This window comes from Panthera onca, chromosome D1 (assembly GCF_046562875.1).
Source record: "Panthera onca isolate mPanOnc1 chromosome D1, mPanOnc1 haplotype 2, whole genome shotgun sequence".
NCBI lineage: Eukaryota > Metazoa > Chordata > Mammalia > Carnivora > Felidae > Panthera > Panthera onca.
Window position 1 is genome coordinate 58,787,675 of NC_138348.1, and position 22,826 is coordinate 58,810,500.

The 22,826-nt window shown below is 47.2% G+C and overlaps 1 protein-coding gene and 1 long non-coding RNA gene across 7 annotated transcripts in view; one reads left to right on the top strand and one right to left on the bottom strand.

Moving 5' to 3' along the window:
• The window catches only part of MAP6 (microtubule associated protein 6), a 124,397-nt gene that overhangs the window by 19,218 nt on the left and 82,353 nt on the right, over window positions 1-22,826 (bottom strand). For 2 of the 3 annotated variants that reach the window (XM_081790335.1, XM_078433086.2), the window contains 2 exons: window positions 3,272-3,485; window positions 1,086-1,285 (listed from right to left, as the gene is read on the bottom strand). In XM_081790335.1, coding sequence (XP_081646461.1) covers window positions 1,086-1,285; window positions 3,272-3,485 — 414 coding nt within the window. The remainder of the gene's footprint in view (window positions 1-1,085; window positions 1,286-3,271; window positions 3,486-22,826) is intronic. The other variant, XM_078433087.2, reaches the window with a different exon arrangement.
• LOC132661266 (uncharacterized) lies at window positions 5,781-10,708 on the top strand. 4 transcript variants are annotated; one of them, XR_014135305.1, is made up of 2 exons: window positions 5,781-6,332; window positions 9,657-10,708. It is a non-coding gene; the product is annotated as an uncharacterized LOC132661266 (long non-coding RNA). The 4 variants fall into 4 exon arrangements; XR_014135306.1 differs by having other exon boundaries at window positions 9,680-10,708; XR_009602159.2 differs by having other exon boundaries at window positions 9,887-10,708.

Below are 22,826 nucleotides of genomic sequence, written 5' to 3' on the forward strand. Positions count from 1 at the left end.
ATCTTCAGCTAAGTCACAGAAATTTCCTCTAACCCGAAGCTCAGCAGCCTCGGTCCTCTCCGAGGAACAGAGCAAACACGGGTTTGGGAAGGGAGAGTGAACATCACCACACGTGTCCTACGTCTACTTCCAACCTTGTGTTTCTCAGAAGCAAGGAAGCCACGTTCTAAACACACTACCCTACACCCTGAACTTCCTTCCTCAGTCATCTGTAACCAGTTGCTCTGCAAAATTGGTAACACTGGATAGGCTGAGGGTAAACGGGGGAGAATACTCTCCTCTCAATTTCTTCATCTTCCTGTGATGTCTAGAACGTACCTAAAACACCTAACCTTTTCACCCTGGCCTGGTCTGAGTCATCAGTGGCATATCTATTACTTGGCATCCAACGGAAAGCCCACTGATAGGAAACTAAATGGAGTCGCGCGTTTCTAACAGAAAATTCTATGAAAAGAGTTACTTCAACTTAACAGACAAGATTCATTGTACGGACGTTAAGGCCGAGGTTTTTTTGCTTTTTAAATCTGGCCACAAATGTTGTCCATCGCTGAAGCCCAAGTTGAGCTTCTAAAGCACATGATAACCCTCCGAAGTTTGGAAAAGAACACATTCACCTCAAGTTCAGAACCGATCGCTGACACGGGCCTTGGGGGAGAACAGGGGGAGGACACCCTACAGGCATTCCCAAGTGTGGCCAGAAGATGTCCAGGCACTCGGAACTGCCTCTGCATGCTAAGGCCTGCCTGCCCCCCTCGCCAGCGAGCGCTCTCACTTGCCGTGGGAGACACAACCAGTGAGCAGCGCTTCCCGGGGTCCCTGGTGTTCCGGGGGCCCCCGCGGCACGGACACCCGCGCCGCACTCAGCCCGGCCCCGTCTAGATTTGGAGAGGAGGCATGCCGCGAGGTCTTTGAAACGGCATCCCTCCACTGAAAGAAACCAAACCAAAGAGCTCCCGGAACACTCGGGACCAAGGCAGATGAGAAGCCTCTAATCAATTTTGTGGCCTTTTTTGTTGGTTGGTTAAAAAAGAAAAAAAAAAGAAAAAAAAAAAAGAAGGATAAAAGGAAAGTGCAGTGAAATTTACTCTTTAGCCTCAGCCAGTTTATTGTTCATCTCTTTACTTTGCTCCTTGTCATCAGGCTGGGCGGCACTGGCACCCTCTGTGCTCTTTTTCTTGGAAGCCCGGCCCGACACCACCTGCTTGTCTTTGGCCTTCCGCGGGGGCTTATGGCTTGCTGAGGTCTTTTTTGGTTTGGAACTCTGAACGCTAGGTTTTTCCACCTGCTTGGAGAGACAGACAGACCGCAAATACAGAAACACAAAAGGGGAGGGAGCGAGAGAGAGAAGTTAGAGAGAAGACAACGATTAGCCAAACAGTAACTCTAACGACAACACTGGGCGTTGAGGGAGCGCAGGGCATAAGGTATTTTCAGTGGCGGTAAGTCATTTGGCTTCTCCCGCGTAAACCGGCTGGTCAGTGGCTTTGGCCACACGCTCAGTGGCTCTCCGGCATGGTGGCTGTCACCACTGAACCACCCTGGTGGTGGATGATGTTACTGTTTTGCAACATCTGCTGCCGTCCCTCCCTAAGGGAAGATTATACCTCGTCACCCTGTTCAACTCAGGCAGGCCTATGATTTGCTTCCGTCAATGACATGTGAGCAGAAGTGATGTGGGTCACCTCCGACAGAAACCGGAGGGGCAGCCCATGCTTCCCAATGCTCTCTTCTCTGCCACGAGCGAGGCTCTCCAACACCGGAGGCCCAGACTGCAGAGGTGGCGGGGAGTAGGGCTGTGGCCCAGCCGTGGTGGACGGGTATTAATAAGAAGTGAACCTTAGCTGATAGAAGACGCAGAGATTCTGGCATAAGCCAGCCTCTCTTCTGCTTCTGTCTCCAGGGCGGCGAGCTCTTGTGGAGAAACCACATCTCATCTCAGCGAGGCCTTCAGCACAGCACTCCTCCTCTCCTGCTGGCTCCCCAGACTATTCTCCCCAGAGCCGCCATTCCGGCCTATCCGCTCTCCCCGAAACCCTTCCTCTAGCTCTGACCCCACTCCTGGGCGATGGCCTGGCCCTCTTTTACTCCCAGAACTCTGGGCCTGCTCTGTCTGGTCCCTCCATATGCCCTCCACCTCTGGGTTCCCTATGCCCCAATCTTCCCTCCTTCCTCCCCTTGGAGTCTTCTTTGGTGCAAATCCAGCCCTACGTCCTGGGCCCCACGTCGTCTATGGATGATGGACAGAGATGATGTTGGGGTTCACTGGGATTTCCTCAGTGAGGTCCACGGAACCTGCACAGAACGTAACCAACCATCCTGGTTTGCCTGGGACTGAGGGCCTTCATGGAACGTGGAACTTTCAGTGCTACAGCTGGAGGAGTCCAGGCAGACTGGGTTGATCAGCTACTTTACCTACAGATCAGTCCTGGGCCACATAGGAAACTCTGTTTCAGTGCGAGACTTTCAGACAAAAGCAGAGGAAAGGATCTCACACTTGTCCTGCTATTATAGATAGGGGAGCAGGTATTTGCACGATTCCACGTGGCTTGATAGCACAGAACCAGCTCTGGCAAATAGGATTCCTGCTTCCAGCTGTGTCTCCAACTTGGCTCTCCCCCTCAGGGGTGTGCACTGGATGCAAATAAGGCAAAGTCGTGTTATTACACGGAAACCCCTGAATCCACTGCAAGTTACTTAGAATTGTAAATCACTTGCAAACTGTTTATTATAGTAACAAATTACCCGGAACACATCTTGCAGCTGATGTGACAGGTGTGCCTTGACTAAGAACTGGCGCTGGATAGTGTTTCCGGAGGAAAAGGATGAAGAGGAATGAGGAAGTGTCCAGGGACTGGAGCAGAGGATGTGGTGGGGGCAGGGCGGGGAGGAAGCCAGGAGAGATACCTCTAATGGCCAGCTCTCCGGGGGCAAAAGCCCCCGAAGGGATTTTTAAGACAGGGAGGGCTTTAGGGCTCAGGTGGGATTTTTGGCCACTTTTTTGGAGCGGGGTGCTTCTCAAAAGCCGAAGCTGGTTCTCTGGAAACCTGCCAGTCTTCAAGCTGTTTTACTTCAGGCACTGTTCCTTTGAACATTCCCTTTGAATTTAGCAAAGGTTCCTTAGTGCCTGTGTGCTACGGAGAAGAGGAGGGGTTTTCCAGGAGCCCTTAGGGACTGGGCCAGGGTCTGCAGGAGCCCTGCCCTCACGCTCTGCTGCAATGAGCCCCTCCGTTCTAGGTTGTGCTGAGGGGTTCCCCCACAAGATCTGTCTTACCTTTGGGGGTTCCTTGAAAGGTTCACTGTAGAGGCTGCGTATTCTTCTGCGATCAATCACCTTATTGTCGGCTGGCGTTGGCTTATTGGCCTCCCCTTTGAACTGGGCGCTGTAGCTGGTCTCATGAGCCATCTTGTCATCTGGGGGCTTATACTGGGGCTTGGCCTTTATTGGTTTCACAGGCTTGATGTCCGTCCATGCTCGGAATTCATTTCTGTGAATCAAAGAAAGCATAAGTGACATTAAACATTATCTGCCGGGAAGCAGGGCTCCCCGTCCGGGGCTGCAAACACCACGAGCTCTCGATTAGTGCCTGTGGGGCAGACGGAGGTGTGGCTGAGCGGTTAAAGTCACCCTTTGCTCACGGGCAAGTGCGCGTTTTCCTCCCTGTCAAGTTAATGCGGGCTGTGGGAATAGCCATTGTGGGAAGAAGGAGCTCAGGTTCCCAGCTACCACTGTGTGATCAGGGATAGGCAGTTGTAATCTTCGGGCCCCGTTTTTGCAATATCCAAAATGAGTCTGAAAACACGCAATCCATTCAGTCACGCATGGGTTTAACTCTATGATTGAATGCCTGCTGTGTGTGAGGTCAAGAACATGAAAATGAGACAATGTGGCCAAGGCCGCATGCCAGTTCCCTTCCCTGCCTTGTCATGAGGGAGACCTTTTGTTAGCCAGAACCCTCAAGGAAAATTCCTCCCCTTGAGAGCAGGGGGCTCACTTCTTATACTGCCAGAAATGTAATAATCTTAATCACTGTGGATGAAAATACTTATGGAATGTCTAAATGCTTGCAGATCACAAATAAACAATGCACTGAACATACTTCGGATGTCACTGTTAGGACTCGTGTTGGGGTGTGTATGTGCGGGAGAGTCTTCACGTGCTCCGGTGTGAATGGCTGTTGGCCCTGACCCTATGATGACCACCATCCGAGTCAGTGTGGATGTGTACCGATTTTCTTACTTTTTCTGTGAGGATCCTGTGGATTCGAATCAGTTATTTCTCATCTGTTATAGGGCTGGAGACTAGCTGGGGACAATGTCCCCAAACAGGGTAAAATACATGCAGCTGCTGTCGGAGGCCACAGGGTCCCTCTGGTCTGTTGAGTGCGTGACATTTGTTGGGTCTGTTCTCATCTGGGGCCATGAGAAGCTGTGTTGTAGGAGAGGAAGGGCTGGGGTGTGAATATCTGTGGTTAGGTTCTTGCAGCTCCCTCCTCACCCTCACTGATGGTGCCCTGCTTCGGGGCTCAGAGATGGGCAGCACAAACAGGAGGCCACAGGGGATGGCAGAAAGAGCTGAGACTATGATGAAGACACATGGGTCCTAGCACCGCCTCTAAAGAGCGGCGGAGCCGGCTTCTCCCCTCTCTGAGCCTTAGTTCCCTCACTTGTCAAGAAAAGACTCAGACCAGACAATGTCTTTATGATGTCCTCCAAGCTCGGCGGCTCCCTGAGTCCATAAAGCAGGTTTGGGAACACTGAGCCACTTGCTGGTCATTGGACCTCTTGAAGGGAATTGACTCGTTTGTGAGCTGAGTTTCTTAAGAGACCCTCCCCCAAGCTTCAGACTCGCCTTTCCACTGCAGCTGGGACCCCCACCTGGAGGCCCCACCAACTCAAACTCAACCCAAACCATCTTGTCTCCTCTGCCAAATTGTCTCCTTCATTCCCTCATCGGTCGATTTCCTTCTCCCATTCATTCACTCATTCACAAAACATTTACTGACTGCCCAAGGTCTGTCTGACAAGATGCTGAGCTCTGTGGAGGCCAAACTGGGTTAAGAACAGGCTCTGGGCTCGAGATGTGGGAGGCAGAGGGAGTGAGGTTACTCCAGGACAATAAGAAAAGAGCCATGAAGGGGGGAGTGGTGAGCTTCACCTATGCCGGCCTGGGAGGGAATCGGGGATGTTGGTTCTGGAGCAGAATCAGAGACGGGGCAGGGAGCCAGCCAGGGTTCTGGGCAGAACGAGGGGTACACAAAGAGGCTGCTGAGACACGGTCCTCGATGGGGACCTGCAGGCAGTTCGGGTGGTTGAGTTGAAGCTTGTGGGGAAGAGCTGAAGAGGCTGGACAGATCCTGAGGTCCTGCCAGCCATGCTGAGGGGATGGTCTGGACTGAAACAAGAAATTGCCAAATGACTCCAAGCCAAAGATGAATGTGGCCAGATCAGTCTGGGGAGAGAGAACTTTGGCAGCAGTGTGAATGGCAGACAGACGGGGAGAGGGGAGTCGGGAGGCCAGGCAGGAGACTGTGCAGTGAGCCAGGAGGAAAGCCGAGCCCTGAACCAGGACAGTGGCAGTGAGGACAGAGTGGCTCTGGGCCAAGAGGGAAATGGGTGGGACTTGAGAGTGGCTGAGCTGTGGGAGGCCAGGGTCAGAGAGGAACCTGGAGACTCCAGGATTTTGGTCTGTGGGTGGCAGGTGCTGCCCACTGAGACGGAGAACGTGGGAGGAGAAGGGGACTTGGAAGGTTGAGACCCGCCTGACTGTGTTAATGGCACCCATCTGGTCCGGCATCAAGGCTGCTTTATCTCCTTTTCTGTCCTCTCCTCCTCCCTTTTACACCTCCTTTGGCTCAACCAGTTACTATGACCTGACTTCTGAGCCATTCTGGCTCTCCACACCGGCCTAGAGCTGGCCCCGGGTCACAGTGGGGGGTGTGGCCACCCAGGACCTGTCTAAGGCTCCAGGCTGTCCCTCCTTCCTCCCAGCCTTCAGAACTCAAGAACCACCGAAGCCCCTCATACAAGGCTCACAAGTAACAACCCGGTTCCTGAACACATGATGGCAGAACCTGGAGTTCTCCACTCTTGCCCCTGCCTGCTTCCAGAATTAGGACTGAGATAGGTACATGCTGGCCCTGAAAACAGTTTCCGGATCATTTCTCCCAGGCCAGCCTCTGCAGCTTTCTGTATCTCTGCAGTGGCCCCTGTGGGCTGGCAAGTGTCTCACTGCGAGCATTATCCACGGGATACGTCCTCATGGGACGTATCCTGACCTTAAATAACTAATAACCCTGACCTTAAATAACTCATCTTCCCATGAGGCCGTGTTGGTAAGTGCTATGATAAGTCTACTGGGATTACGATAGACTGTTAGGTTGAAGCCCAAACTCTGTTACTCAGAACTTTCGTTGAACTCTCCACAAAACTTTCCCCAGCCACGTGGAATAAGTAATCACATGTCATGAAAATAGAATTAGCTACCATTCATTAGTCACCTTTCATAAGCTGGAGGGTGGTTTTGGTCTGGTTTTGGTATTTTTCTCTATAACCCTTACAACAACTTTGAGAGGAGGTGGTTTTAGATCTCTAATACTACCAAAGGAAGGTAACCAAGGCTCAGAGAGGTTACATGGCTCGCATAAGAGCAAACGGCTGGCAGATAAGCGGAGCTGAAGTGCGAGCCCACGTCAGTCAGCTTCCACAGGCCACATCCTTCCGACAGCACTCGGGCAACGGGCTGGAGCCGCACGGTGTTTGGCCTGTTCTCACTGGAGGTGCTCGTGCGGACTCAGGCCTGATGTCTGCAGTGCCGTGGAGAGTTTATGTGACACACCAGAGCTCCTCCAGCCCTGAGCTGCCCCTCCCAGAGCACAATGGACCACATTCTCAGGTCAGTCATGTCCAGAGCCTCTTGCCACAAGTTTACGGGCCCCTGTAACCATGGACTCCCCTGTCTGTGCAGCCAGATTTCAGCTTGATCATCCGTCCATTCATTCATTCACTCATTCAGCATGGGTGTGGCCTGTGGCCCACAGGGAGGAGTAAGCCCTGGTTGAGACGGCCATGGTTTAGTAGGTCGGGATCTGTCCATGTGTGACCCAAAGCAAATGGGACAGAGGGAAAGAGGGAAAAGGATGCTTAATTCTGAAGGGGGCACTGAAGGGTGTAGACAGAGAAGCGGACAAAAGGAATTCAGGCAGCAGTCCGAGTCTGTGTGGCAGGTTCAGAGAGCAGGTGAGCTGCTCGGTGTGAAGAGTGAGGTTCTCGGAAGGATGTCAAGGTGACCGGGCCGGTGGGAGCTGCGGCCAGGCTTACAGAGCCTGGAATGTCATGTTTAGATGCTTGAGCTAGGCCTGGGGAGCTGCTGAACGTTTCTGAGTGAGGCAGCCTATCGCTCCAAATTGCTGATGCCCTCCTCTCAGACTGCCCCTGTATTAATTATTCGTCAAGGCCCTGCTCTGGGCTCTCCTCTTCCAGGAGCCCCTCCTGGATTTCTCAGCCCAAAGTTTCCTCTCTCTCAGCTCCTGGACACTTTACTACATTGTCCAACTTTGTGGTTACCTATGCAGTTTCATGTTATTTTAATGATTTCATGAGTTTATTTTACCTCTTTTGAGGAATAAGATATGTAACAGAAAATTCTTGATGGAACCCTACCTTTGAGTCCAACCTCATTTGCATGGCTGCAAAGGGATGTCCTTCAAGTTATCCTATGTCCAACTGCAGGTTAGGGGCAGAGCTGGGTGAGGACCCCATCTGTCTCCCCCTGCCCCGCCAGGGCCCTTCTCTCACTCGGGCTCCCACTCAGAGCCCTGCTCCATATCGTTCTGCCATCCTTCACAGGATTTAAGGGCTTGGCATCGGGTGAATATTTAATGGAAGTGGCTATTATTTGATTTCACTTCTGGTCAGCTTATGGCCCCTCTCCTGAACCCTTCCCTCCCTATCCAGACGGGGCAGACACTCGCTCCTGGGAGGCGGGAAAATGTCCTGCCTGTACTCGTGTTCCAGTGCCCATCATGCTGAAATGAGTATGTGCTCGCAAGCACCTGACCCGGGCGGAGTCCCTCTTCATCAGGGACAGGGCTGCGTTTACCTGTGTTTCCCTGGTGCCCCGCACAGCACAGAGCGATACCCTCAGGATGTATTTGGAGAATTAAAGGAAACCAAGCGTTCCATTCTACTTCAGGTACTCACAAAGCTGCTCACACTTGGGGCTTCTATTATTGCTAAAACCCACACACCCCACATCCTTATGTCCTTGTAGGGAAGAGTTGCCCTTATGAAAGCAAGCATTTGGTGCCTCCTAAGCTTTCATAAAATCCATTCTCCCTAGATTGACAGGAGGCAGCTCAGAGCCCCTGGTGAGTGAAGCTGCCATAGTGGTAAAGGGCTGGGGGAAGGAAGGAGTCCCTCAGAATCAGGGGGCAGGAAAGGGGAGGAAAAGTTTGCTAACACTTGCCCGACACTTACTTCTTTTAGTTTGAACCCTCTGTGGATCCAACCTCCTTTTACCCTTTTAATATCTCTATGAGGTCACCGTTATTAGCCCCATGTTATATATGAGGAATCTGAGCACAGACAGGTGAAGAGACTTGCCAAACCAGTAAGCAGTTATTGAACTGTGAGTCTGTCTGACTCAAAGCCCCCACCCCTTCCACCATCCCACACTTGGGGTGGGTGTATAACCCACCTTCAAGTTCATGGCAGCTTCAGCTTCAGGCAGCGATCACAAGACAGCAATGCCCTTCAGCCAGTCTGGATGCCCCAGCCTGAGGCTCTGAGCATACTGGGAGGGTCCCACATCTGCAGGCTACTGTCCCTGGCATCCCAGAGATGTTCCTCATGCTATGGCTCCTCCTGGATCATGATGTGGGGAAGTCATGGGGACAGGATTTCCAACTGCATTGCCAAGGGCCCACTGTCCCCTCCCCAGCAGATCATTTGAAGCTTGATGCATGATTTCTCCCCTGCACAATCCCTGCAGGGGCAGAGAAGGGTTTGAGACCATGCTGTCCATCCCTCTGTGAGTGGGTAAGCTACACAGACAAGGAGGCCCAATCAGTATGTTCAAGTTTGGGTTTAAAGGACTCCTCTGATGGCCCCTGTGTGCTGGGAAAATTTGTGGAGAGAAACCTGGGCCAGCCCCCAACCCTCCACCAAGGAATGGCAGAGGCAGGCCCAAGGTGAGCCATCTCATGGAGACTTGGTGGACAGGATGTTCCTAGGCTGTTCCCACAGGACCTTTAAACAGGTGCATACCTGTGTTCAGAGCAACTGCTAAAGCAGCTTGCTGACCAGGCAAAGTTTTTAAAGGAGTCAACAAATACCCTACCTTCACCTCCTCTTAGCCAGTCCCCACGCACCATCTCACTTCAGCCCTCAGTACCTCCTCTCCCTGGACCACGGCATCAGGATCACAGCACCAGAGTCTCGGTCCCCCACCCCACTCTGAATCATCCGGCACATGCCACGGGAGAGGTCTTCCTCTAGCTCAGCCATGAGCATGCTACTCCCCCACTAACACGCAACAGATCCCAGTTGCTATGGGACCAAAAATAGTCCAAATTAAGGCCCCTTCTAGCCTCCTCGTGCTGTGATTCCTCAGGACGACACGCACGGCCCTGTGACTTGGCCCCACGTTACTTTTCCAGCCTAACGTCTTCCTCTTTGTCAGTCATTCACGTCGTCATTTAGCGAGAACTTTCTGGGCACCAGGCGCTGTGCAAAGCTCTTTAAACAAATCACCGGATGTAGCAGCATCAACCCCGTGTCGCAGGCACTATCACTGATTTTGCCAATGAGAACACCATGCTGCCCTTCCCCAAACACACACTGCACCTTCCCACCACTGAAGTTTTGCCCATGCTGTTCCCGTCTCCAGTCTGCTCTTCCCTCCATGCCTCCGGCTACTGAAATACCACACGACCATCCATGCCAGGCTCGGGTGCCCTCCCCTCTAGGGGTCTTCACCTGCCCCACCATTGCTTCGAGCTTGTTCTTCTCCGACCTTCGTCCCTCTGTAGCACTCACCGTGCTCTTAGAGGAGGTTACCTGTGTAGATGGATTTCTTCCCACCCAGAATGTACAGGTATTAAGGATCAGGACCGTTGTTTTGCACCTGTGTAATGCTCACTGTGCCTGGGCCAGGGATTCGAAATGCAGCCTTCATCTCACTCAACCGTGTGAACGGCTAAACAGGAAGTCCCCAGGCTGCCCCGGCCACAGACAGGGCACAAAGTTGCTACACAAGCATCTCATGGCATCTGGCATCCATATCACTTCTCACCGTACGTCCACAAATTCTTGGACACTCCTCCTTTAGGGGTCCTGAATTCCCCTTCCCTTGAACGTGATTAGACTTAGTGACTCACTTTCAACACAGAATATGGTGGAAGTGTCGGTATGTAGCTTCTGAGACCGTTGCGGGCATTGCAGCCCCTGGCTTGTTTGCTTGGGGAACCTTCACACTGAAGACAGAAAGCTGCCCTGACCTGGGGATACTCAATCAACCCTTACGGAGAGGCCTGCGTGGCTGGGAACTGAGGCCTCCTGCTAAAAGCCATGCAAGTGAACCACCTTAGAAGTGGATCCTCAGCCTCAGGCAAGGATGACATCAGATGACATAGGGAGAGACCACCGGTAAGGCATTCCTGGATTTCTGACCCTCAGAAGCTGTGGGAAATAATAAACATTTGTTGGCCTGGGGTGTTAAGTTTTGGAGTAATTTGTTACATAGCAATAGATCCTAATGCAGACCGCTGTTAGAAATTCTGCCTCTCATTAACAGGGGTTTAAAACACCCAAGCTTCATTTCGGCAAGGCAGAAGGTACCGGTGTGAGCGGAGCACAGGAAGTTCAAGTTCCCAGCAGAACTGTGGCACCGAGTTGAACAAAAGGTCATGATCTGGTTGTAAGAAACTGAGAGGGACCATACTGCAGCCTTCACTAGAAGGTAGCAAAGCCTCAGCTGCAAGGGAGCTGATAATGCTGCACCCGCCTTGGGGCCAGAAGGGAAAAGACAGGCCCTCAGGAGAAAGTGATGTCTCAGAGCGCACAGCACATGCAGGTCTCAGGGACGTGCAGGCAGAGAGGTTAACAAGGTGATAAGCAGCATAGAGCCCAGGTCAGAACAGAGAAAATGGTTCACTGGCGATGGCACAGGCTCTGGAATGAGATAAACCCAGGCTCGATCCTGGCTCTAATCCTTGGGCCAGGCCCTCACCTGCTCTGAACTGCAGTGAGCTCCTTTGGAAAGGACTGATACAAGACCTACCTCACAGGGTCGATATGAGGTTCAGTGTGAATGTATTCACTGGAGAGGCCCTGTCCGTGTCTATCAGAACTGCAAAGTCCACGGTGGATAACCGTACAGTCCACATATTTGGTTTTCATTACAGAGTTGTTTGTTCGAGAAAAATCATTGGGTATCTTCTACATTCCGGGCCCAGAGCTAGCAACATAACGTGAACAGGCAGAGGCAGCAAGTGCCTCTACTGAACTGGTGGTCAGGTGGGGAGACACAAATAATCACACAAATATCTGTCCCTATTGTCGTATTCCTGGCCACTGCGGTCCACATTCCGGTCCTAGGAGAGGGCAGAGTTTGGGCAGCAGCTTCCGATGCCAGGTTTGTTTCTGAATGCATTTCACATTAGACTCGAACAAAGTCGCATTCAGTGAATGCCTGATTAATTAAATCTCCAATAGCGACTGTCTGTCGTACACAGATGTTCGCTTCTTAAGGACTTGTCCCACGTATGCACATTTTCTTGCTGTGATTCAAGGGGAGATACTGAAAGGGCAATTATAGGGGGGAGACTGAAGATGGGCGGGGAGCTGGGTGATTGATGAAGCCAGGCCCCAGGAGAGGGAGGAGGGCGGGCGTCAGGAGAATGGAGACAGGGTTTGGCCTTGGAGAGAAAGTGTTGCCAGAGAAGAGAAGAGGGGCTGCTCTTTCATTTCTGATTTGAAAAAGCCCACCATTTATAAGAAACGATGAAATAGAATTGTACAAGGAATAATTCGACTGCTGAGGAGAATATCTACATGTGTTAATTGGTACAAAGCACTTCTTGACAAAAGTAGGGATTTAGAATAATGGATTACTGCCAGCTACACTCAAATATAAATTCCACGTCTGCACTCATAAGGCCCAGATTTATTATGTATCTGGGTTCTTGGGAAATAAAATCCCCTCCCCATCCTCTTGACAACAAAATTTTCAACAACATTCCTCGACTGCTTTATGAAGAAAGAAAACCGTGCTTTTAAGCCTTGATGGACTAAAACCTTCCTACAGATTCTCATAGGTAATTTACGTTGTCATGGAAACGTATGAAGTCTCTGTTCAAAAATCGTGCCTACATTTGTGATATTAAAGGGTTCTCGAAGAAAGGAAGCAGGCTCTTTCATGAAATCTGATGGAGACAGTGAATGCTGTCGGTTGCCAAGCTATTGTCAGGAGCTGGGTCAAGGAAGTAGGATCTACAGATTACAAAGAAAAGAACACCTGAGCCTAGAGGGTTGCAGGGGGCCTGGAGTAGCTTGTCTCTCTTTTCAGAGGAAAATGGAAGATAGTTTCTCCCTGGCAGAAATGAGCTGGTCAAGAGACGAGCTTTGTGATCCTTGCCTGTGTATCCGCTTGCATGTATCTTTCAGCTTCTTTTGTGTGAAAGGGAGAAAAGGGAATCTTAGAATGCCAATGTTCTAATCATTTAGGACCTCACCTCTTATCCATTAATATCCAGTAAACACATGCACCCAATATAGAATGGTTTCTTAAAATGAGGAAAGCATTCACTTAAATGCAAATAGACGTCTCGATGTAAAGAAAAGTTTAAAGCTAGTCTAATGTGAATAGAGAACGAGTGGAAAAGAATCCATCCTTTCCCTTACATGGAAAGATCCGACATGAGGCTGTTGGCAATGATGAGTGTCAGGGCTTGGGGTCCCTCATTAGGCAAATGGAGATTCCGCAGGTAACCGCTGAGTCCTGTCACAGGCTGCACGCAGCTCAAAGTCCCTGTGCACCTGGGAGATAGCGTCTCACACAAAGAAAGCCCATGTGTATAACATGTATAGAATTACGAGGACAGATAGCTAAAAATAAAAACTGCTCAATTAGGAGTCAATGCGTTTCTACACGAATTGATTTACATTGCCATGCTTACTAGGCGCTATGCTAGGAACTGCATGGAAGAAAAAGAGTGCAAAATAAGAAAACTACAGTCGGCAGGAGGGGGATGAGAGGGAGGGAGTGTGGTAGTTAAAATAAGTACACATTCAAATACACCCAGGCAGAAAAAAAAAGGAGAGCTAGAAGAGAGCTTATAGGAAAATCACAATGACTCCCTCCTCACTCTGCCCCACCCCCCAATTCCCCATTATTATCTGAGTTTTTTAGTCATAGGAATTCTGGGGTGGTTGTGTGACGAGACCACAGAGCTATCCAGTTGAGGTTGAAAAGGGAAGGCTGAATTCCTCTGGTTAGTTGGGTCCCCAAAGATCTGTGTCCATTAATTGCAGAAAGATGGTTCCTTAGACAGGAAATGGAAACACTGAGAGTGTGTTGTGAAAGGTGGGAGAGAGTGCTGTCTCCTTCTGCGGGTAGACCTAGAATTCCGGGAGTACACTCCTATGGGATGAGCTCTGCGCAGTGCCAGGGACAATGTATGATATATCTAGTGAAGTGTTCAATAAATTTAAGTTTCCTCATTTTTTGTTTGGTGCATAGGAAGTACTTAGTAAATATCTTTTCAACAAATACAGCTGGTGCTGAAGAAAACATCACTTTATGACTTGAGACACATGCTAATTTACTCTTTAAAATGTAGCTCAATTATAAGGGAATATTAGGAACAACTTCATGTCAACACATTTGACGATAAAGATGAAACGGACAAATTCTTGGAAAGATGCAAATTACAAAACCGACTAAAAAAGAAATAGAAAAACTGAATAAATATGTATCAAGTAAAGAAACTGACTTAGTAATTTAAAATCTTTCCACAAAGAAAATCTAGCCCCAGATGGTTTCACTGGTGAATTATATATAACATTAAGGAAAAAGTAAATACCAATCCTAACAATCTCTTGTAAAAAAGAGAAGAAAAGAGAACACTTCCCAACTCATTTTAAGATGGGTAATACCAGGTATCTTTCTGACACCAAGCCAGTCAAAGACATTGCAAGAAAACTACAGGCCAACATTCCTCATGAAATACAAATATTGAAACTCTTAACAAAAAGTCAGGAAATCAAATTCAGCAATACATAAAAATGTTCAAACTCCATGAACGAATGAGGGGTGCCTGGATGGTTCAGTCAGTTAAGCATTTGACTTGATCTAAGCTCAGGTCATGATCTCACGGTTCATGGGATGGAGGCTGTCAGCATGGAGCCTGCTTGGGAAACTCTCTCCCTCTCTCTCTTCCCCTCCTCCACTGTGTGTTTTCTTCCCCCCCCCAAAAAAAATAAATAAATAAACATTTAAAACAACCCCCCACGAACAAGTGAGGTTTATCCCAGGAATGTAAGGTTGGTTTAATACCCCCAAGTCAGGTAGTGTAATATACCATTTTCATAGACTAAAGGACAGAAACCACATGATCATCTTAATAGACACAGAAAAACCATTTGATAAAATCTAACACTTTTTCATGATTAAGAACAAGCTCAGCAAAGTAGGAAGAGAAGAGAACTTCCTCAACCTAATAGATAGCATCTACAAAAACTCTATAAATAACATCATACTCAATAGTGAAAGACTGAATGCTTTCCTCTAAAGATCAGGAACAAGGCAAGGATGTCCACTACTGTCACTTCTATTCAACATTGTACACAGCCAATATAATAAAGCAAGAAGAAGAAAGAAGTACATCTGTCATTATTTATATAGAGATTAGAAAGAAGAAGTAAATCTGTCATTATTTATATACAATAAGAACTTGGATTTAGAAAATCCCCAGGAATCTACAAAAAGTACTAGAACTAGTACTAGTGAGTTTGGCAAGGTTGCTGGATACTCAATTAATGTACAAAAATTAATTCTATTTCTTTAGATTAGTAACAGACATCAGAAATATTTAAAAAAATCAAAATCCATTCATAATAGCATCGGAAAGAATAAAATACGAACAAGTTCAACAAAAGAAGCACAATGCCTGTAACTGAAAACTACATAACATTGCTAAGAGGAATTAAAGACCTAAAGGAAGACATATACCATATCCATAAATTGGAAGATTCAATATTGTTAAGGTAGCAATTCTAGAAACAGATCTATATATTCAAAGCAGTCCTTACCAAAATCTCAACAGAAATTTTTGTAGACAATGACAAGCTAATCTTAAAAGTCATATGAAAGCATAAGAGATCTAGAATTGCCAACACAATTTTGAGAAAGAGAAACAGTCTGAGGATTTACACTACCTGATTTCAAAAGCTACAGTAAACAATACGTTACTGCATAAAGACAGACACATAGATCTAAGAACAAAACTAAGATCATTCATATTTTTGCATACAGTAGTGTGTTGAAACTGGCTTATATTGGTTCACAGAACTAATTGTCAAATTTTTTAGTAATTGGGTGAGCTGATTATTACACTACTGGTAGCTTGAAATCAGCCATGTGAAGAGTCACATCAGGAAATTGACCAACGCTATAAATCAGGCTCCTCCTTTTTTCCAGAATGTTAGTGAAACATTTACCATCATACCACTGCTCACATATGTGGTTTATTTATTTTTGAAAAATGTGTTAAGGTAATTCAATAGGGAAAATGATAATCTTTCCAACAAATGTGCTGAGAAAATTGGATATCCATGTGAAAAGAAAATGAATCTTAATTACTATCTTACACCATACACAAAAAAGTTAACTAGAACTGGACTACAGACTTAAATGTAAACCCTAAAACCATGCAACTTCTAAGAGAAGAAATAGAAGAAAATCTTTGTGGTCTTGGAGTAAGCAAAGATTTCTTAGCTACGATACAAAACCCCAAAGCAATAAAAGAAAAAAAAGATAAAATTAGGTTAATCAAAATTAAACTTTTCACTCTTCCAAAGATACCATTCAGACAAGGTAAAGACAAGCCATGGTCCGAGAGAAAATATTTGCAAAACATATGTCTGATAAACTATTTGTATGCAGAATATATAAACATCTCTTAAAACTCAATGATAAAGCCAACAATCCAATTTAAAAATGGGAAAAATATTAATAGACGCTTTACTAAAGATTGTCAACACCACTAGTCATTAGGGAAGCACAAATTAAAATCCCACTAAGATACCACCACATACGAAAATGGCTAAACTAAAGAACACTGACAATGCTAAATGTTGGCAACAATGTGGAGCAATTGATCTCTCCTACATTGCTGACGGGAATGTAAAACAGAATAGCCACTTTGGGGAAAAATTATTTTTAAGCTAACCATACACTTACAACATGACCCAGCAATTCTACTCCTACATACCAAAGAGAAATGAAAATATACATCTACAAACAACTTATAGCTCAATGTTGGTAACAGCATTATTCATGGGAGCCAAAAAGCTGGAAATAACCCAGATTTTCATGAACTAATGAGTGAATAAAGAAAATGGGTAGATCCACACAATGGATTTACTCAGCAGTAAAAAGGAATGAACCAAATCGGATGAATCTCAAAAACATCAGGCTAAATCAAAGAAGTCAGACAGAAAACACTACATAGTATATGATTCCATTTTTATACAATTTCTAGAAGAGGCACATTGTAGAAACAGGAAGATCCATGACTGCCTAGGCCTCAGGTAGGAGGGTGGGCTGATGGTAAATGAACACAAGGGATGGAACATTCTAAAGCTGTCTTTCAAGGATGCTTGCATCGCTATATTCATTTACTAAATCTCATCAAACTGTGCACTTAAAAGGAGTGAATTGTAGGTTATGTAAATTATATCTTAATAAAGCTATTATAAATCCAGTTAGAACATCTTCTTCCCTCACATCCCTCCCCTTGCAGGGAGGTGATCCCTTTCTGCTTTGTTGTCCTGGGACTTCCCTGTACCAGCTTCTTTGTCTGATTTCTCACATTATCTTCCTGGTTATTTGTTTCCAAGCCCATCTTTGAGAACCTGGAGGGCAGAGGCGGCTTCTGAGCCATCTCTGTGTCCCTAGTGCCTGGTGTGGAGGCTCGAACAGTTCAGCAGGCACTTAAATCAGTGCTGCTGAACGAGCCGACACTCCTGAGTTTACTTTCTTAATTGTAAAAGTAACACATGGCAATTGCGGCTGGTTTTCCATTTTTCTTCTTCCTATTAATTTGTAAGAAAGCTCCACAACTCCTATAGATAAAAATAAAAGAGAGTAATTCTTTGTAACTATGTTTCCCTGTTTATCTTTTCTTTTATATATAGGGATAAATAAGGATATGAAAAATATCTATATCTATATATCTACATCAGAGAGAGGGAGATGGAGATCTGTATCCGTAGAGATATCCATATCTATATTCTCCATGTATCCATGTATAAGCTTTATATTTGAACATGGCCTTGTCTATCAACCTTCTCCTTTATCCCGTTTACTCCTGGGGTTAAGCTTTAAAACTTCCCTTGTGCCACAATCACGTAAATAATTATCTGTAATCCCATTTTGCATGTTTGTTTCTTGCATTGAAATCTTTAAGCCACTGGGAATATACTACTATTTTTGTGTTGGCTGCTCGAGTGGGAAAGGCAGCACTGTCTCCATTGCTGGCAAGTTGGGGAAAATATAGCCTGACTCAACCCAGCAGGACACGGCTGCGTCTCCAGGGCTCCGTATCAGTTACATCACAAGTGCTCAGTGTATATTTGTTGAATATGTGAATTAATGAGCGAAACCTTAAAACTGCCATCCTTTGATCTAGCAAGGGATAAGTTTTCCACTTCTAGACACTTGTCATAAAGAAATAGCTGGAAAAGAAAGCATTTTTTCACGTATTACACACTCTTGATAATCACCCTATGTGAAGGCGGCAAATTATTCCTTTGTTTGGAAATATGAATACATTTTAGGTCTGACAGTGCTGGAGCATGACCAAATCTCAGAAATTGTTAAGTAATGGGGAGCATAAAAATATTAAGTAGGTAATCCCCACGATGCCATTTTTGGTGCATTTAATGTCACGTTTGTTTCTTGTTGCTAATGATTCATTGGAAGTGATATCCATTAAATTCTGCCTTCGGCTGCCTGCGTTCCATCTCATCTGAGGTAATGGGAGCTGTGGGAGCCCGGCAGGGGAAGAGCCACCCGGCAGTAAAAGGGTGGGCAGTCTGCTGAGTGGAATTCTGGACTTCATTTACATTACAGGCACCACTAACCTCTGGTGGCTTCAGTGACTCTCTTTCTTTTTGCGACGCAATTCTATTTCCAGCAAGTCTTTCAGCAACCTGCTGGCTCTAAAGAAGGACATACTCAGAGGCATCAGAGTCAGAACAAACGTGAGACTATTTTTCAGGCCATGAAATCTGAAGGGTTGTGTCAAAAATGGGACCTAGGATATCTTCACGAAGCTGCAACGTCAAACTCAGTCCTGTTAGTCACTTGCCTGGGCCAGCAACCAGGGTCACGGTGATATGGCGTGGCACCTTTCGAGGCCAGTTGCTAAGGGGCAACGGGACAGCCAGGGCTGTTGGCTTCCTTTTTCCTCTCTCTGCCGGAGGTGGGAGGCACTCACACATATTCACGCTTTAACCTTCAGGGTGGCCCTGGAGGGCTGGAGTCTCCTGAGTCCCAGATCGGTGCAAGAATTTACTTGGGGTGTCTCTGTCAGTCAGGGCCAGATTTGAACCAGGTCTGTCCAACTCCAGATTTCAAGCTCCATAAGCTGCCCCATGAAGGCTTGAAACACTTTCATTAGTCTGTGTCTTTGCACGGGCCTGTCCTTACCATGAATTTTTTCTTTCCCTTTCCTACTGGGGAAACTGCTACTTCAAGATGCAGGTCAAACCCAGGCAAAGGAGACAGTAGAGAAAAAGATTAAGGACACAAACCAGCATAATTTACGGGGCCATCAGGAAAAGGTCTGCGTTCCTAAGAAAGGCAAGCATCACATGATACATTAGGTACCTGACTCTCCTGACTGTGTCCCCACTGGTCAGCAAACATACTGAACACAATGCCTTTCATGCAGCAGGTGCCCAATATTTTATTTTATCTTTTACATTTTTTTAATGTTTATGTATTTTTGAGAGAGAGAGAGAGAGCACAAGCAGGGGAGGGGCAGAGAGAGAGAGGAAGACACAGAATCTGAAACAGGCTCCAGGCTCTGAGCTGTCAGCACAGGGCCCAATGTGGGTCTCAAACCCACAAACCGTGAGATCATGACCCAAGCCGAGGTCGGATGCTTAACCAACTGAGCCACCCAGGCATCCCTGAACCAGTATTTTAAACATGGTTTTATGCCTCTGAGCCTCTGACAGGTATTCTGTTGAATAAGCATTTATGAAGCAACCCCAAGTAACTGCTGTTAAGGAACTTCCAGCTGAGTGCTGTGAGATGCTCTGGGAGGTCAAGGTTCCCATGAGAATCTGAAGGGTTTTTAGAGGATAAATAGGAGTTTTCAAAGAAGGGGAGACACTGAACTTCCTGCAACCTTCCCTGCTCTGGGCTTTCCAGGGCTATGTGCAGGAAGAACAGCACACCCATGAACTCATGAATGCAGCCTTAGCACTTGGACTTGTCTTAGTGGCCTGGCCTTCCTTCCCTGGATGGCCTGGAATGGCAGGGACCGGCCAGTGAGGTCACGAGCTCTCAGCTGGGGGAACAAAGCCCTTCAGAACACCTAGTCTTTGGGGGAAGCAATTAATATTTCATAGGAAACTTCCTTCACGTCAGTGTCCCTGCATTCTTTGTCATTATGCAGGTCACTGGGCTGGCATCCAGGTGACTGGAAATCCAGTGACTGTGAGGGGAGGGAAAAGAAGGAGTGTGTCAGGGCCTCTGGGGTACCAGTTGTCCCACAAAAACATGCCCTCATCTGTAATCCCCACAGCAGTGCTATAAGGTGGAGACTTTCCCCCATTTTTACAGAGGAGAAAACCAAGGCCCAGAGAGGCAAGTGATTTGTCCAAGGGCACAGAGCTAGTGCATGGAAGGGCCAGAAGTCAAATTCAAGGTGACTAACTACAGATCTGACATTTCCCTATCATCCTACATTAATCTGTTTCTATATACAAAACAAAATAGAACAGAAAATTTAAAAATTACTTTTTTCTCTTTTTAAATATTAGAATGAAACATGGAGCCCCATATAAAGTGCAGATTAGGCACCCAGAAGGAAGGCACACTTTTGGCCATTGGCCATGGCTGTAGAGCCATGAAAGGGCCTCTGTGACCTCTATACCTGGAGGGTCAAGGCCAAGCTCCGCACCAGCCGTGGGTTCTGGCCCTGCCACGGCCCACCTCCGCAGGCCCGTTGCCTCCCACTCTCGTCCCTGGAACAGCTCAACCACATGCCTGTGCTAGTCTGCACTCATACTCTTCCCTCTTTCCAGAATGCTCTCCTAGGCCTTACGCTCTTTACATCACCCTGCTCCAATGTCACCTCTGTGAAGCCATCACTGACCCCCAGACAGGGGGTCTGCCCAGCTCCCCCAGTGCATCCTTCCCCACCTCAACCACATCTTGAAGACAGCTTATATTCTCCTCTAGGCTGGAGGCCCCGAGGGCAGGAACTGTGCCCCAGGGTCCCGCCCAGGGCCCAGCACAGAGCAGGCACTCAGAAAAAGTGCACCGAATGAACAGGATTGCATGAAAGTCACAGAACAGCAAAGCTGAACAGGCACCCCAAGACGTTCTCACCGTATTTTACGGTCAAGGATTCCACAAGGGGCAGTGGAGAGGTGGGGTGGGGTGAGAGGTGGGGTGGGGTCAAGTACCAGAGCTCAGACTGGACTCTGGAGGCAGAGGGAGCCACTCAAGATCTCAGAGTGGTGGAGTGATGTGATAATGTGGCCTGGGAGCCACTTTGGTTGTTTTTCGTTTTGTTTTTGTTTTTTCTTTCTCGTTACCTGTGGCTTATTTGTGAGCAAAACTTGAATTTACCCATTTACAACGTATTTTATAATTTGTTGCAGCAATTACTTTCAAGACAAACATCTTATAACTAAGTAGAAGTTAAAAACAATGTAAAGAAAAAGAAATTGAGAACAATGTTATCAGACTTTAGTAGAGTAAAATCAATGAAGATTTCTTCCTACCGGGCTTTCTATGTAGCAAATTGATGTTTTATGTTTTAACTTAGTTGATTTCTACTTCTTATTTAGTTTTTCCAATTAAAAAGTACATAAAAACTTTTGTCTCTTTTATTTTTTTTTTAATTTTTAATGTGTTTTGTTTTGTTTTGTTTTGTTTTTGAGAGAGAGAGAGAAAGAGAGAGCAAGGGAGGGGCAGAAAGAGGGAGACACAGAATCTGAAACAGGCTCCAGGCTCTAAGCTGTCAGCACAGAGCCCGATGCGGAGCTCAAACTCATGCAATAAACTGTGAGATCATGGCCTGGGGCGAAGCTGGACGCTCGTCTGACTGAGCCATCCAGGCACCCCAAACTTTGTCTCTTTTAACTAGGTTCTAGGGAGCCACTGTGTTTGGGTGAGTCAGGCCACTTGGTGACAATGAGAGGCTGGGGACAGGGAGAGACTGGAGGCTACATCTTCACATATGTTCTATTTAATGATGGTGAATTAGAACTCACTGTCAATTCTGCTCACAATTTATTTCATTCGTTGCGTGCCTACAGCAGTTATAACATAGTTACCCTTTACTGAGGGCCTACAATATACAAGGTGCTTTGCCCTCATGATTTAACTTAGTCCTTAGCACTACCCTTTGAGATGAACGCTATCACTTTCCAATTTATGGATGGGGAAACTAAGCTCAGAGAGATGAAGTTACTACCTGAGGCATCAGAGAAATTGTGAGCCAGCCACTGCGTTAGCACCTGAGGGTAACGGACAAGGAGCTCACGGTCCAGTCGGGGCCAGAGGAGACAGAGAAACAGACTTGAGTCATGTAGTATGAGAAGTGCTGTAGCAGAGAGAAACACAGCGGGCTGAAGAGGCCCAGAGCAGGCCCCCAACCACTCTTAGGGATGATGGATGAAGTCTCATTGTGACAGCTGGCAGAAAAAACGCAGCACACGTTGGAAATAGGCCTACCCTCCTATGACTTACTTTTCTCTTTTTGACTATGCAAAACCTAGGAAGCAATGACTGAAGGCAGAAGGATAAACATGCAGGGCATCGCTGCATGCGATTCAAAAATCATCTTCACGCTTCTGGTCGTTTAACACAGAAGCTCCCGCATGTGACTTCCCAACAATGGGGACTGGCCCCACCTCTCTGCCTCAGGAAACTGTGGGGCCATTGAGGTAGTCCCCAGGTTCCTGAGGGAGACAGGGATGACAATCCAGCAGCAGATGGCTCCACACAGGCCCGCCACGTAATTAAGTTGCTGTGAGAGACAGTGTAAAGAGATAAATGAATTAGTTGGGGGAGGGGGGGTCAGGCACCGAGGGTGCCGGCTGTAGGACAGCCAGCATCAAAGGGGGGTCAGGGACGAGACACCTCCAAACAGCCACCACTCTGCACTCGCAGCTGTGCCCGTGTGCATGTCTCAAGTGTGTGCACATGCGCTCTAGTCAAGCAGGGCGGCAGGGGGTTGGTGACAAAAGGACACGTAATTCTGCTTTAAGATTAATCATGATAATGGTGATGGCAGTGAAAACAGCTTACATTACAGAGAATCTTGCCAGTGCCAGGAACTGTAGGAAGTACGTTTATGCAT